The sequence below is a fragment of the Dipodomys merriami genome, unplaced genomic scaffold, assembly GCF_024711535.1.
Source record: "Dipodomys merriami isolate MVZ:Mamm:240054 unplaced genomic scaffold, mDipMer1.0.p SCAF_50, whole genome shotgun sequence".
In the NCBI taxonomy this organism is placed as follows: domain Eukaryota; kingdom Metazoa; phylum Chordata; class Mammalia; order Rodentia; family Heteromyidae; genus Dipodomys; species Dipodomys merriami.
The window spans coordinates 8,024,715-8,040,581 of record NW_027206069.1 but is presented as its reverse complement, the minus strand read 5'-3'; the positions used below and the strand labels follow the sequence as shown (position 1 = coordinate 8,040,581).

At 46.8% G+C, this 15,867-nt stretch overlaps 1 protein-coding gene across 5 annotated transcripts; it reads right to left on the bottom strand.

Annotated features, from left to right (window-relative positions):
• Positions 1-1,582: 1,582 nt before the first annotated feature.
• LOC138810488 (ATP-dependent RNA helicase DDX24-like) lies at positions 1,583-14,433 on the bottom strand. Of its 5 annotated transcripts, none has more exons than XM_069997669.1 (10): positions 14,337-14,433; positions 13,597-13,667; positions 11,968-12,708; positions 10,717-11,220; positions 8,601-8,754; positions 7,898-8,413; positions 6,966-7,041; positions 4,631-4,819; positions 3,401-3,530; positions 1,583-2,108 (listed from the first exon to the last, which is right to left on the bottom strand). In XM_069997669.1, the coding sequence occupies exons 3-10, from the start codon at positions 12,701-12,703 to the stop codon at positions 1,846-1,848; spliced, it is 2,568 nt and encodes an 855-aa protein (XP_069853770.1). In that variant the 5' UTR covers positions 12,704-12,708; positions 13,597-13,667; positions 14,337-14,433; the 3' UTR covers positions 1,583-1,845. The 5 variants fall into 5 exon arrangements, with proteins under 5 accessions (XP_069853770.1, XP_069853773.1, XP_069853771.1 ...); XM_069997672.1 differs by having other exon boundaries at positions 13,610-13,667; XM_069997670.1 differs by having other exon boundaries at positions 14,322-14,340.
• Between the last annotated feature and the right edge of the window lie 1,434 nt (positions 14,434-15,867).

Sequence of the window (15,867 nt, the reverse complement as noted above, 5' to 3'; positions counted from 1 at the left end):
CCTGGCTCAATCTTTCTGGCCTGGGACAAGTGGCCCGCCTCCAGCCTGCTCCTCTACCCTGTGGAGCTGCCTTGCATCATTGGGGATGTGAAGGACCCTACTGTCCTTTACTGATGGCTACCAGGAGCTGAACTCCCAGGCTGAGGCACTTCTGGCTGTTTCTGCATTGTCATCCAGGGCAAAAACTGACTAGGGTCAAAGGGAAGGACATTCCCTGCTGACCCTATTGTGACTGCTCTCCTAAGATTGGAGCAGCTTCCCTGATGAAAGATGCCTGGGTTGTGATTCTGTGTAATGCTGAGCAGGTCTTAGGTGATTGGCTGTGTGTGGGATAGAACCCAGGACCTCACCTGTGCTAGACTAGTGCTTAACCACTGGGCTGTATTTCCCTGCTCACCCTGACCAAATCCTTTGTGCTTCCTTAACTCTAAAAATGAATATTAAGATGTGGGTCTTGGCCTTAAGGACATCTAAATTGTAATTAAAATAGAAATGTCTAGGCTGGGCACGGGTGGCTCACACCTGTAATTCTAGCTACTCAGGAGGCTGAGATCTGAGGACTGTTGTTCAAAGCCAGCCCAGGCAGTAAAATTAGTGAGACTCTTATCTGCAGTTAAGTACCAAAAAAAGCCAGGAAATAGAACTGTGGCTCAAGTGGCAGAGTGCTACTCTTGAGCAAAAAAGCTTAGAGACAGCGCTCAGGCCCTGAGTTCAAGTCTCATGTAACCAAAAAACAAAAAAAAACCTAAAACAAGGCCTGACACTTGGTCAATAAGAGTCACCAGAATTTGACTTTAGGGACAAAGCCAAGAATCCTGTCAATCACCCTCAGGGGCTTAGGGAATCCTGAGGAGGTCAGGTTCCTTGGATCTTAAGCTATCTAGGTCTACTGGTATACCTTAAAATCCATGGGACCTCCTAGCCAATCAGTTCTATCATGTTATGAACATGTGTCTGAAAATCCAGACAGCTGTTGGAACTCTGCCCTCCCAGGTTGTGGCAGCTGGGTGACACCAGTGGTCACTTCACACAATGTACACTTCTACCAGACCTCTGCCCGAGGAGCAGGGAGTGTGGCCAGTGTTAGGAGGGCAGCACAAGCACTCAGTCGGCTCTGTCCCTCTCCGTCCTGCCCTAGGATTTACAGGCTGAGGGAAAAGCTTATTTGCAAAAAGGAACAGAAGGCTGTATGTAAAATTGTTAGCATGAGGCCATTCTGTCAGAGGGGAGTACAGACAGGGCCTGGGGCCAGAGCCAGATCCAAAGGCCTCCCACTCCTGACAGGAGTTACAGGCTAGCTCTATGATGTGAAGGAAGCTCAGGGATGACATCCTGTTCCCCTGCCCCCTTCCTAGCGTGGCTCAGACAGCCCAGAAGGGTGGGATGAGCAAATGAGCTGCTGCTGGGAAGGGCACACTCGCTAAAGATCTAGCAGCAATGTGTGTTGACCTCAAGTCAGAAGCAGTGGACATTATTCCCACCTTCTCAAGGGACCAGCACTGTGCTGGCTCAAGGGGGTTCCTAAACTGATGACAAGGCCAATACCCCCCCCCTCCAGTTTACAAATATCAGGGTGACGCTCTGCCTCTCAACATTGGTTTTAATTCAGCAAGTCAGGCAGAATACACAAAAAGCGTGTAAACACTGGAACACAGACAGATTAAGCTGCTGAATAGAATTCTTGACAACATCACAAGTCCTGCTGAGGACCCGCCTGCTAGGGGTGGAAGAGTGGGAGATTTTTCTAACAGGTGATGGTCGAGTGAACCTCAAGGGTGGGAAGTATTTACACAGAACCAGAGAACAGACACCACTGAGCAGGCACCAAACACTGAGCGGGAGCAGTTAACTTGCACTGGTACTTGGCTGTGGTGACTCTTGCTGCCGGCCCTTTGGCTGCTTCTTTCTCTGTTTGGAGAGGCATCTTAAAGCAGACTCGCCTTTCCTTGGGGCAACCATGAGCTGGGGCAGCCGGCCAGACTGAGTGGGGTACTTGGTCCTTAGGTCCTCTTTGAACAATGGCTGGGCAAGCAGGTGGCGCAGCTCCTTCTTCAGGACCTTCATCTGCTTTTGTCGCCGACGCTCTTCCTGAAGGTCAGCTTTTCCTCCTTGAGACGCAATACAAATAAGACCCTATTTATTCTGGAATGTGGAACATCTTGCTTCCTTTGAGCTAGCTAGCTTGACAGGAACTGTACTTTCTAATCATGCAGGAAGGATATGTAGGAACACTTTCCTTTATTCCCCATGAAAACCCTCAAAGAATTATCCTGTTTACAGGTAAGCCAACTCAGCATTAGAAGTCCCCTAAGAGGATATTGCTAGCTAGCTGTCAAACCAAGGAAACAACCCAAGTCTCCTGAGAGAAGATAATTTTCTGACTTCCTATACTTACTTGCTATCTGGTGACCTGATAGCCTCAGATCTCTCAGGAGACAGAGGCTACTTCCTTGCAACCTGTCTACCCTGAGCTGCAGTAAAGAGCTGTGACTACATGCAGATGTGCAGGCTCTACCCAGCCATCTTCAAGAAGAGTCAGGGCCTCCACTGGCCAGAGCTAGGAGGACTAGCCCAGTCATCAAGCCACTGCTTTGGCTCCAAAGGATTGTGTTGGCTTTGGCACAGACATGTGAACACTTTGGCTGAGGTGCATTGCTGGTGGGAAGAGTGCTGGCTCTCACTTTGGTGTTCCAGATGTAGAGCTCTCACTTCCAGCCTAAGCAGGGACCCGGACCTCACAGAAAAGTAGGGCTCAGACTACTGGTCTAAGCTGATGCAGCTGGTCCATGCACAAGTCCTTCACTCTGAGCATCTAGTTCCTATCTGTGAAAGGGTAATAACTGCTACCTCATGAAACTGCAGAGATCAAACGAGATGCTCTGCTGGCATGGAAGGCAGGTGTAGTAGGAACTCATACTACATAACCACTTAAAATGTATCACGCACCTGCTATTGCCAGGCACTGTTGGACGTTTCTACTCTTTAATCTTCACTACCACCCTATTAGTTCCATGTTACCAATGAGGAAATAAATGGGCACAACAGGGAAGTTAAATAACATGTCTCAGTTAAGGGAGTAGGGGAACCAAACATGGCTGTGTGGCCAGAGGAGAGCCTGTGCTCTCCCTGTGCTAGGCTCCACGGCAATCCATATGAAGCAGAGGCAGCAGAGGGCTTGGCAGACAAGACATTAGGAGTCTAGGACATTAGGAACTAAGGGCACTGGGTTCATCTAGGCTAATCCAGGACTAGGGGCTGTGATGCAAGAAGGAAAGGGCTCCTTGCTGATTCTGACAGGACCATGGAAGTTTAGATGGCTCCAACTAGGCAGAAGTTGAAAGGGAAAACAAGAAAAGCGAAATGTACGTCCCTTAGGCCCCCCACCAACCCAAGGCCTTACCTTTGTACATGTCTTCTTCCAGCTCAATCTCCAGGGCAGCTGCTGCCTGCTCAAGCCAAGAGTTGTGCAGACAAGCCTGGAAGTTTCGATACTCAGCTTTCTCAATTTGCCGAGCTAAACGGATTCGCTCCTGAGGGGCAGTAACAAAAAATATTTGTCTAACAGGGGACTCAGACCTCACCAAAGTTATATTTTTGTTTCTTTTCTTTCAGGTCAGAGACCAGGACTCAAACTCAGTACATGCTGCTTTTGCTCATCGAGTAGTACTCTACTGAGCCATGCCTTGAACCCCCATTATTTTTAAAAAACGTGTTGAGATGCAGCTCACTTCCTATGAAATGCACTTATATGGGCAATTATGTACACACATGTGCATACACATAATCACAAGACAGCCTTCTCAACAATAAACTATACCTCTTCAAGCCTGTCCCAGCATGACTGCCAACCTACAGGTGGTCCACAGTGAAACCAAGGAAAACTCCAGATGACATATCTGGTTTCCTTAACTCCCACCATCATTGGCTCTGATGTTAGACTTCAGTAACAGGACATCTCTTGCTCTCTGTCCACCCCCGCTCCCCATGAATGATGACATGGGACAAGGACAAGGACACAGAAGCTGCTCCCATAATTTCTGGAACTCCATCTGCTCTCTGCCTCTCCATATTTCTGCTGCAGGATGAAACCTATTCTCCCACGACAATGCTCCACTAGTGCCTGAACTTTCCCATGGACTGGGCTGTCTCAGAAGCGGGTGAACCTCTGGGGAGGGGACTACCCCACTCTGGCATCCGATACACTATGGTACATCATAAGGAGCACTCACAGTGAATACCCACTCAGTTAAAATAGACATCAAAGCTGGGAAGCACTGGCTCTGTTGCTTGAGAATGTACCAGACCTTCAGTATCTGTCTGAGAACCAACTCCCTTGCTGCCCTCAGGTGCAGCTAGCATGCTCATGCAATGTCCAGAGGGGTGAGAGGCAGGGATATGGAGACTTTAAGGGCAGACAACTAAATAATAGCTATGGATGAGAGAAGAAAATGTGTCACACTTTTGGTCACTCCCCTCATTTCTCCGTCCTGACCCTTGCAGCCTTTTCACAAGTCTTGTTGTCAAGTTTCCTGGGGTGGCTGCTGGGCATCATCACAAGAAGCTCTAAGGGAACCCAGAGTTCCACCCTGCCGCCCGCCCCCCCCCCCCAGCACCAGGGCTGGACTCTCACCTTCACTATATCCATATACTTTGTCTGCACAGGGAAAAGTGGGATGTCCTCGTCTTTCTTGAGTGTTTTATAAATCTTCTTAAAGTTGATCACATCCTCAGGCCCAATCAGCATCAGACTGAGGCCTTCACGGGTGGCCCGAGCAGTTCGACCACTTCGATGGATATAAATCTCTGAAGTGCGAGGGACCTGTCAAATCAAGAACTGGGATCAGCACGCGGCTGGGTGATGGTGCTGCTGTGAGGGCTGGCTACAGACACTCCTCTTCCTCTCATGGCCACATTCCCAATCCAAAGCCTCCTCCCTGCTGGCTAGGCAGTAGGTCAGTGGACCCAGTTGTCCGTGTCCCCTAATCCCATCACTGTATGCTCTACGCTTCTCACGGCCCTCACCTTGGCCTGGCTCCACCTGGCCAGTCATTTCTTATCTGATCTTGAGCCCTCACCACTCACACTTCCCCTGACACCAGTGTTGTCCGAATTCTCAGCTGTGATGGTAATAATCCCTAGCTGAAGAAAATTCAGATTCTTCACAAACTTCGCAGAGGTGACCGCTGATGGTACTCACATCCAGTAGTTACTGAGTGACTGTATTAGGCCAGGCAATTCTAAGTATTCGGCATTCTTCATAACAATATAAAACAAATACTTCATCTTCATTTTATAGACCAGACACTAAAACACAGAGGACAAATGATTCCCCCTGGGGTACCCAATGAAATGGTGGAGGCAGGATTTGAAGTGAAGAAGTTGAAATGAGCCAGCATGCTGCCGCTGGGCTATACTGCATCCAACCCAATTGCTAGTAGATATACGAGTGCATGGGTGCTGATGCCCTCCTCCTCTGTTCCCGAGGCACTCGGCAGCCCCTCCACCAGAACCAGGTAACAGCCCAGTATCTTTTTTTCAACACAACACCCTGAACAGCTACTATCAACTCCTCACCACAGTTCTAGAAATGGGATCTACTTGCCATTGTTCAGTGTCAGAATGAAGATCTAGCTCCTGGCCCTAACGCTGGGGACCTTCAGTGACCTGGCCCCAGGAACCACTCAACTACTACAGGCCCACATATGCACAGGTCCAAACTCTTTCATTCCTCTGCATGTCCAAATTCTTCCTCTCAGCCTTTCTCTCTTATTATACTTGTTTTTTAAACCTCCTAGTACATTCTGCTTTATGTCCATAGTCATCTCCCTTCTCCCCCACTCCCACCTTCAAATGTTGTAATAGCCAACCTTTACTCAGATGCTTGACCATCAGCTCAACTTAGTTGTCATGACAATCCTATGAGGCAGGTGGCATTTTATTTTCAATTTACAATGATACTTGAAACAGAAGTGCTAAATAACCTTCCCCAAGTAAGACAACTGTGGCATCAGGCTGAGGTTCAAACCCTGGCAGGCTGACTCCAGAGCCCATACCCTGACACAAGTATGTGCAGACAGACGTTCACTAGGTGCACATACTAATGTTACTGCCACTAAACATTTAGTGCTCATGATGTGCCAAGTGACTTCTTAAGTCCTTCACATTAACTTATTTTGCCTTACAAAGGACCTCAAGTATAACAACTGCCATTTGGCAAATGATAAAATTGAGGAACAGTGATAAATAGCTTCACCAAGTTACATGGCTGGAATTTAAGCCAAGGGAGGTCTTAACTACCCCATTCTAATTCTTGGTGCCAGGATAACCTCTTACACTATGGTTTGAATATGGTTTGTCCCCACTGAAACTCACGATGACGATTAATTCCTCAGAGTGCCAGAAGGCGAGGCTTAGGAGGAAGTATTTGGGACCAGGCTGTCTCAAGGGAATGATTTCCTGCTGTTGAGTGACTGGTTACCATGAGAAAGTACTGTTGTAAGCATCAATCTATGTTTCCTATGCCTGCCTTATGCTCAACTTCTACACCTGCCACCTGCTTGCTTTTCCACCCTGAGATTCCCACAGAAGCTGAGCATGTATGAATACCATGCTCCTGGACTCTGCAGCATGCATTGTTAAGAGCCAAAACCAATCCTAGATCTTTTATATTAGCGCAACAGAAAACAGACTATAGCACATACTTATTACCCATCTTAAGAAAAATCTAAGACCCAATGATAAAGTAGCTTGGAGAAGAGGGCTACCTGACATTGGATAATGCCAAGCAATCTTTTCTAGTCTGGATCTCATTTGTGTTCCAGAAGTGGCAGCAGTGAGCACTAGACTAGATGACAGTTAATAGCTGTTTCAGAGAGCTACAGACCAATAATTGCTCCTCCCTCTCCTAACCGATGCTTTAAAAAACACCCCATAGTCAATGTAGAAAGATGCCTTTATGGCCCTACCTGGTAGTGGATGACATGCTGGACTTTAGGAATATCCAGACCCCGAGCAGCGACATCTGTTGCCAAAAGAACACAGCTGTCGCAGAGACAGACAGAAATCCATAATTATAAGTAATAATCATTAGTCAAATTCTCCCCACCTGCTAGCACTCTCAACACTACCATCCTTAACAACCACCCTATGAAAAAATACTAGAATCTCCCTTTTGTAAATTAAGAAATCAAGGCTCAGAAGATGAACTTCCAAGTTAGTACAAGCCTTTTAGGTATGAAGTCAAGATCCAAACCTGTGTCTCACTGACACAAACCAATGTGCCATTCTCTACAATGACAGAAGGGCATTCAGAAAATTAAATGAAACCATCTGTGCATTGGGTCAGTGGCCTCATCTCCTAGCACCTTCCCACTAATTCCCTCCAGTCACACAGACTTCCTTATCCCTCCTCAAACAATGTGCACCCTGCTCCTTGAGTATCAGTTTAACTCAAAGGCAGATGGGAAAACAGCATGCATGGTGCTCTGGAGTCTGACAGACTTGTTGCACATACTATGTGCCAGAGACCATTCTAAACACTTGCATGAATTCTCAATCACTTTATCCATATAATCCTTTCAGGGAGCTTCTAGTATTAACCCAACTACAAGAAAATGAAGTTAAACAAGACAAGTTACTTCCAGCTAGGAAGGACTCAGGACTTGATCTTAACCAGAACTTAAGATGTTTGAAGTGGATGGATGTGATCATGTATCACAGGGCTTTGGATTCCAAATACTGTGCTTAATAAATACAAGAAGACTTTTGCTGAAAAGGGCTCTGTGGTACAAGAGAGCTTCCTACCATTTATTCCCCTTCATCCTAGCCCCCCCTTCCCCCCCCCCCCCCCCCCAATGCTGGGGCTAGAGGCCAGGACTCTGGGATATGGCTGACTTACTCTTCCAAACTGGCAAACTGCTCCAGGTTTCTGAGCCTCTGCTTCTGGTGCATGCAGGCATGTAGGGTCAGCGGCATGATATCCAGGACCTTGAGGAGCCCAGAGAGGCGTTTGATACAGGAGATGCTGTTGGCAAACACCAAGCTGCGGCCAGGATACTGCATGAGAAAGTAATACAGGTAGAAATCTTTCTCATCTGCCTCACAATGGATCTTGGTCTCTGTCAATGTCTCCACTGTACCCTCATTTCTTGTGAGGTCAATGACTTTTGGCTTGCCCCTCAGACCAATTTTCTGCACGAGAAGGTCGAGTTTGGCAGTTTTGTCTATTTTCTTTATGTGCTTCTTATGCAGGATTCGAGCAGGAGCTTGATGCACCAGGGTCAGTGTGGCCGAAAAAATAAGCGTCTGTCTCTTTGGGTTGTACTGGGAGTCGTTAAGCATCTCTAGCAGCTGGGAGAGCTCCGCAAAGTGGCCTTTTTCAACCATCCGGTCAGCCTCATCCACTACCAGGCACCTACAGATATAGACAGACACATCTTAGGCTAATGGCAGCTAAGGGGAACCATATACACTCCTTCTACCAACTAAATGCACTCATCCATCCACATGATATGCAGTAACCACTCCATCACACTGTGCCTCAACTATTCTCCCTCAGTCGCTAAAAGTGGAGAGAGAGGGGGAGAGTTTTCATCTCTCACCTCAGCTGCCGGAGGTTGCTCAAATGGGAGTGCTTTTCTTTAATTAGCTCCCACAGCCGGCCTGGAGTGGCAACCACTATCTCGGGGTGGCGGTTCAGCATGCGCTGCTGTTTCTGTGTGGACATCCCACCAACCAAAATAGCCGTTTTAATTCCTGTGGGCAGAAAACATAAGGGTCACTGTTGTTCAGTCTGGCTACTTATTTTCTTACATGGTTAATGTGCTACTTGCTCCAGGAGAGTGCTGAAAGACTGGCTTGGACTGACTGCTCAACCCACTCCTACATGGTTTACCAAAACTCTGTGGTTTGGACCCTGTTTACTCCTCCAGCCTCATTTCTTTCTACTCTTCTTTCCAATTACATCAGAAAGGCTGAACTTGAACCCAGTCATGCTTACCTCTAAAGCTCTGGGAAACATGAGCAGTGGTCCATGCACTACAATGCAGAATGGAAGGAAGTTAGCTGCAGCTATAACATAACTGCTAGGAAACCCTTCTCAGCTCCTCAACTGGAAGGAATCTGAAGCTCTTCTAGTACCCAGGATTGTTTTTCTCCCTAATAGAGGACTTCTCTCAGTAATCACCTGTAGTATCATACAGGTAAAGCAAAGTGACTTCACTAAGATCTTGGTAATTAAATGCTTTTATTAGTATAAAATTAAAATTACATTGAGCACTCTGCCTCTAAGGAATTCCGAGAAAACTAAGTTCTTACCTTAAGGCAGGGATCAGCTATTTTTTCCTTCAAAGCTCACTAGCAAACATTACTGACCTCCACTCTTTCATTGTAGCAAAAAAGCAGACATAGAAGTAATAAGCACTCACAGGTGATATGTAGCCATCGGTGAAGATAGTTTCCAATGAAACTTTATTTACACAACCTGGCAGTTGTTAATCTCTACCCCAAGCACCAATTATATCCAGTAAGTTAATCCCCTATGTGTCTAGAAGGGCTTTAGCCTCTTTGGAAGAACTGAGAAAACAGTACCCGAGTTTGAGACAGTAATTTTATGTAACCCAAGGTACCCTTGAACTTTCAATTCTCCTGTCTCAGTCTCCCTAGTGCTGCGATTATAGATGTGGGCCACTACATTCAACTCAAATTACTTTCTATAGGACTTGATTCTTAAAAAACAAAGAAAAGAAAAGAAAAAGAACTGGACTCCAGTGGCTCACGCCTGTAATTCTAGCTATTCAGGAGGCCGAGAGCTGGGGACTATGGTTTGAAGCCAGCCGGGGCAGGAAAAATCCATGAGACTCTTATCTCCACCTAACCACCAAAAAGCTGGAAATGGAGCTGTGACAAGTAGTAGAATGCTATCTTTGAGCAAAAAAAAAAATCTCAGGGAGAGCACTCAGCCCGAGTTCATGCCCCAAGACAGGTGTAAGAAGAATCCTTATTAGCATGCATATAGCCACAGCTCCACTTCCAGTTTTCTGCTGGTTAATTGGGGATAAGAGTCTCACAGACTATCTTATCAGGGCTGGTTTCGAACAACGCTCCTCAGATCTCAGTCTCCTGAGTAGCTAGGATTACAGGCATGAGCCACCAGCTCCTGGCTGTGAAATTCTTTCACCTTAATTAGACTCAGATCTTCCATCTTTGTTCCTCATCCCTCTATCCCTCTTTTCTTACTTATTACTCTCAATACTATCACCTATGGTCATCACAAAATTTTATTAAAGTCTTAACTAGACATTTACTGATGTTACCTCCTGTGCTAGGTGCTGCAGAAGACAAAAAGTTAGACTGGACAGAGCTTTGCCCCCTTCCTCCCTCAATGTCTTTAAGTGCCTTTTACCAGCAACTCACTATAAGCAAATCAATAGGAAAACACTAACCCTTGGCAACAAAACAGTTGAAAACCTAATTGGTTAGTGACTGGAACATAAGCAAATAACCCTACCAGTAGCCATGTAAGTGAATGATTATATAGTTATCCAAATACACAAAATGAACCAGACAACCACATTTAATTGATGGGAGAGAAGGAAAAGCAAAATGAAGGCTTAATTCTATGGCAGTTGAGGATGGATTCCCCAGACAGCAAGAGCCATCTGGACTACCTCACATCTAAGATTTGCTTAGGAAGTATTAAGCACAACTAAACCTCACCTGTAAACTTAGCCACAGCATCAATATGTTGTTTGACCTGGACAGCCAGCTCTCGAGTGGGAGTTAGAACCAGTCCAAGCAAAGGACGCTGTGGACGAACTTTGCAGGTACCAGAGTTGTCATCCAACTCCCGATTTAATTCTCCAGTCTGTTCTTCATCATGCTTCTCTTCATTCTCCTTCTGTTCGTGGGCAGGCTCCTCCTTGATCAGAGAAGAAGGCCCTTCACCAGCATCATCATCATCATCATCATTACGGAAGACCACTTCCTGGTCTGAGACAGAGGCACCAATCTTGGCTCTGGCCTTAGCTCCAGCCTCACTGAGTGGGTCTTCAATCTGAGTTCCAGTCTCATCAGGCAATGTACCAGCTTCGATTTCAGCCTCAGTCTTCATCTCTCCTGATGGCACTCCAGTGTTACATGAGATGGGTATAGCCTTTCCCTTATGCCACTGTAACACTGCATGAATCATTGGAATAGCAAAGGCAAGCGTTTTCCCACTTCCTTACAAGTAAAACAAAACAAAACATGTCAGTCAAAAGATGTGCATACTTTTGTGTGCAGTTTATTTTTCCCACAGAATAACGAACAATGAAATAAGTCATAAATCACTTGACCAGTCCTTCTACTCTACAAGTTCCTCCAGGCCAGGCTGCCAGAGAAAATATATAATTAGGCCAGCCCAAGAAGTTTAATACCTGAGGACATCAGTGATGACTGTGATACCCAGATAATGAAACCAATAAAGGAGGGAAAACAAGGCTGTATGTTTTCTTGTGACTATTCAGCACACTCAAATCTTCCAATGAGAAGAAACTCATCAACTCCCATAGCAACTCTTTTTAAGTTTGAACAACTTCTTGAGATTAAAGACAATTTTTTCCTTACTACACGAGTGAAGATCTCTCTCTCTCTCTTCAGCAGACTGATCTGAGCCTTATTTAGAAAAGGCTAAAGAACAGGGGGAAAAATACCATTTGCCTAATACTTATAACGTACTGTATAAACTTTAGCATTTACCCTTTGCAACAAGTGGTGATTTTATCTTCATTTTATAGGAGTTCATAGAGAAATTTGAGTACCATAATCAAGAAGGGGCAAATTTCAGACCAGAGATGGCTGACCTCTCAACACTTTTATTCACCATTGCTTTTGTGGGTATGCTAACAGACCCCCCTCCCCCAATCTTCCAGCCTACTAGCAGCTCTAGACTCAAATCAGCTTTCCTGCCCTGGCCAGATCTTCCCTTACCTGTCTCAGCAGCACCAAGGATGTCCAGTTTGTCACGAATGGCAGGTGCCAAGGTCAGAGCCTGAATTGGTGTTGGCGCAGAGAAGCCTAGAAAGCTAAGTGCTCGGAGAACAGGTTTGGGCACAAACAGGTTCTTCCAAGCTGAAACATCGGCCTTCTGGTCGTGCACTTCAGGCATCCATGTCTTTGCTGTTTTGGGCACCTTAGCTACAGTGCTTTGAGAAGGCTGTAATTTTTTTTTCCCTTTGCTTTTCTTCTTTTTTGGAACAGTCTGTACTAGGCTGTCTGATACCATCTCCTCTACCTTTGGATCAGAACAAACAATATCTTCTCCCTGGGGCTCTGGCCCAGCACCTTTGATTTCCAACTCTTTCTGAGCAGCGGTTCCTTCGGTAACCAGTCCATCTTTATGCTTCTTCAATTTCATCTTTTTCTTTGGACTACTAGACTCTCCTCCTCCCTCTTCCTCCTCCTCCTCCTCCTCCTCTGAAATAGCTTGTGCCTTTCTCTTCTTGGGAGACTGCTCAGAAAACAGACCAGAAGGATTCTTGCCAGAGGAGACCAACTGGTAATCTGTCAATTCCTCAAAGCACACCAAGTCATCCATCTGTCCATCTGCAAATACATTTGGATCGATCTCCACCTGCTTCCATTTTCCTACAACTTTGATGCCCTTTGTCTGAAATTTGTCACGACTTGATGGTTTATGCCTTGATTTTGTCTCCTTCAACTTCATGGTTGCTGGAAAGAAGAAAAACAATGTTCCTTTAGGTGGTGATGTAAAAGAATAGTGTTCAGGGGCAACAGATATTCTCTAAGCAACCTATTAAGCATTAGGAACTAAACGCAGATTCCAGATCCAACATGAATGTGTGTGTGTGGGGGGGGGGCTTAAACAGGGCTTCTTACTCGGCTCTGAAGCTTGTTTTGCTCTTTAAAAGGGGGAGGGATGTGATAATATGGATTTTTATGGCTTATACAAGTAATTTAAACTATGAAAAGTAGGGCAAATGAGGCTTGCCATACAGAGGTCACACTGCAGAGAATGAAGATCTGAGATGTGTTTTTTGCTTGTATGTTAGGGATTTGGGGTATTCTTCATTAAAAGTGCACTACATGTGGACATTAGATCCAAGTTATTAAAAAAAGTTATGTATAGATGCATCTATACATAAACAAACAGACTATAGTCTACTCAGGAAGATTCCTGGTGTAACTCCTTTAAACAACTAAGAAACAATCTCAACAAATGAATACCAGAAAACTGAAACTTTTTTTTGGGGGGGGTGTCAAGGGGAGAAGGATAGGCAAATGGAGAGAAGAAAGGTGGACAAATACAGTCATTATACAGATGTGAAAATGGAACCAGGTAACTTGAGGGAATGGGTGGAGTTAGAAGAGATGGGGGAGAATGATGGAAGAACACTGACCAAGATGCATGGAACATAGATTTGTAGAATCAAAACCCCTTCGTACAACTACTTAAAGATCACTTAAAAATAATAAGATGCATTGAGCTTCCCTCTTAAGAAGACAAATGCCTGGTTCCATCATGATATGGCCTTTGCCAAATGGTTGTTAAAAACCCATCCGACTTTTGTCATTCCATTTTAAGTCATTTAAAAGAACCTTGGAGCGCAACTCGTTTGGGTGGAACTTGATCCGGGCTCTCCTGTTTTTGGAGCAGACAAGAATCGATTCTGCAGAAAAACCAAAGATAAACGTCGGTTCATATCTGGACGCGCCGCGTGCCGGGTTCCGGGTGTGGGTGTTGTGCGCGAGGGTGTCAGGGGCCTCAGTTTCCCCGCGGGCATCCTGGGGTGAGGATGAGCCCCGGGCTCTCGGGCCTAAGGAGCCAGTGACGCACGTCAAATTCCCGGAGCATGGCGCCCCCAGCACGAGGGCGGGGGCGGGGCCCGCCGCGCACGCGCACAAACCTGTTTCCACTGACAATCCCACCACCACCGACCGGCGGGGCGCACAGACGACACGGGTGGGGTCGGAGGGGGGGGGGAAGGAGAGTCAGGGTGCCTGGCCCTGGGGTCGGGCGAAGCCGCGAAGACCCGCGACTTGCCGTGCACTCCAGGGTCTCGCTCCCCCCTCAAGTACCGCACGGCGCGAGACACCCCCCCCCCCGTCAAAGGTGAGGCTTGCGGGCTCGGACGCCCCAGGGAGGAGTACCGAACGCGGGGGACAGCCACGCAGCTCGGCCAGGTACCCGGAACCGGCGGCCTCCCAGGGAGGCCCAGGGAACCCAGGGAACTCAACACCCTGGGGAAAGTCCATGGTAGGAGCCCCAGGATCTCCGGAGCTGGACTCGGTCTCCACCCGGCCCTCACCGCGCCAGGCCTCACCGGGCGGGCCCTCACCGTGCGGACTCGCCAGCCGCCTCCTCGCGCTCGACTCCGGCCGTGGCGACTCAGCTGCAGAGCCCACCGCAGTTCCGGGGCGGGGCTTCCACTTTACGTGTGCGTGCTGCAGCAGGAAGTCCAGCCGCCAGAACAAAGCTCGCTACCTGATTGGCTGGCTTGCAGACCTGTGCAGCGCAAGCGTAGAGGTGGAGGTGGGGGGAATGACGCGTGTTGCGCTTTGGTGTGGGAATGCTTCCGGGTTCGTTAGGATTTAGGCACGATTCCGGCTCCATCCCGAACTGCTGTGCACCAGGAACGCGTTTTCTTGTGTTGTTCTTCCACTTTTGCTTCAGCAGCACCTCGGGTACGGAGTACCTACTGTGTGCCGAACCGGTCATTGCTAATCCAAGGCTGTGAGGTTCTTAGAGGTTTATAGCTTTGGCTGTCCTGTTTGTAAGTTCTTTCTTTCAATACGCGAGAGGATAGCTCCAATGACGATATCCATGTTGTGATACTAGTGCATTTTTGTTGATATGGTTTTGTTTTAACCTAATACATATTGTTCTTAAATTGGCCTTTTTCTTTTCCTTCCTTCCTTTTTAAATTGTTTTAGTGGTCCTAGGGTTTGAACTCATGACTTTTTGCTCTACTACTTGAGCCGTGTCGACAGCCTTTTCTGCTTTTGATATTTTCCTAATAGGCTATCCTGTTTATCCACCGGGGTCTTCCTGCTTTTGCTTTCTCTGTAAGTAGGATGACAGGGACACATTCCCAGTTATTATTGGTTGAGGTGATGTCTCACAGACTTTTTGCCCAGGATGTCCTTGAACTATGATCTTCCATCTCCCAAGTAGGTAGCATTACAGATGTGAGCCTTCAGCTGGCCTTTTTCCCCCTCCCTATTCTGTCTCCTTCACTTTTAGTTGCTGCTTTGTACTTCATAATAATTAACCGTCTCTCTACTATACTAGTATTATGTAGATGGGTGTTGAAAAACATTTTTTGGGGGACAAGTTCGAACTAAATCTCAAAGCTGAAGATAAGGGGGAGGGGACAAAGATTTTAATGTGTGCTGCTGGAAATGTCCCTCTGGGTGGATTATCAGAGAATATAAAAAGTCCTGTGATTTTTCAGACCCTAGCACCTGCATATAACCTGTGTAACAGAAGGGTTGGCAATCATTGGAAAAAGTTATTCCAAAATAAGTCATTCAGTAAAGACATGCTGAGTGCCCACTTGAGCTGTGAGTGCAGTGACAGGTCAATTAATAGCTGAGAAGCTCCTGGGGCTTTCATCATAGGGTTGAAGGGGAGCTTTGTCTGTTGTTGATTCCACTTTTGGCGCCTCTGGGAGCAATGATGTGCGTGAGCTTCTCAGGCCTGCATCTGCTACTTGCCCGGACAGACCTGATCCAACATACCCAATCAAGAGTGAGCAAGGATGGTGGAAGAGGCTTGGACTTTCTATGCTCAGTAGGGTGAAGAAGTCTGCATCATTGAGGATTGTACAGGCTATAGAAAAGAAGTAAACCGGGGCTGGGAAGGTGGCT

What these genes read in the sequence shown, in the direction of transcription:
- LOC138810488 (XM_069997668.1), bottom strand. An exon ending in CCTTGGTGCTGCTGAGACAG is followed by an intron (nt 11,221 to 11,967) that starts GTAAGGGAAGAT and finishes TTTACTTGTAAG; the next exon opens with GAAGTGGGAAAACGCTTGCC. An exon ending in GGAAGAAGACATGTACAAAG is followed by an intron (nt 2,109 to 3,400) that starts GTAAGGCCTTGG and finishes TTGCGTCTCAAG; the next exon opens with GAGGAAAAGCTGACCTTCAG.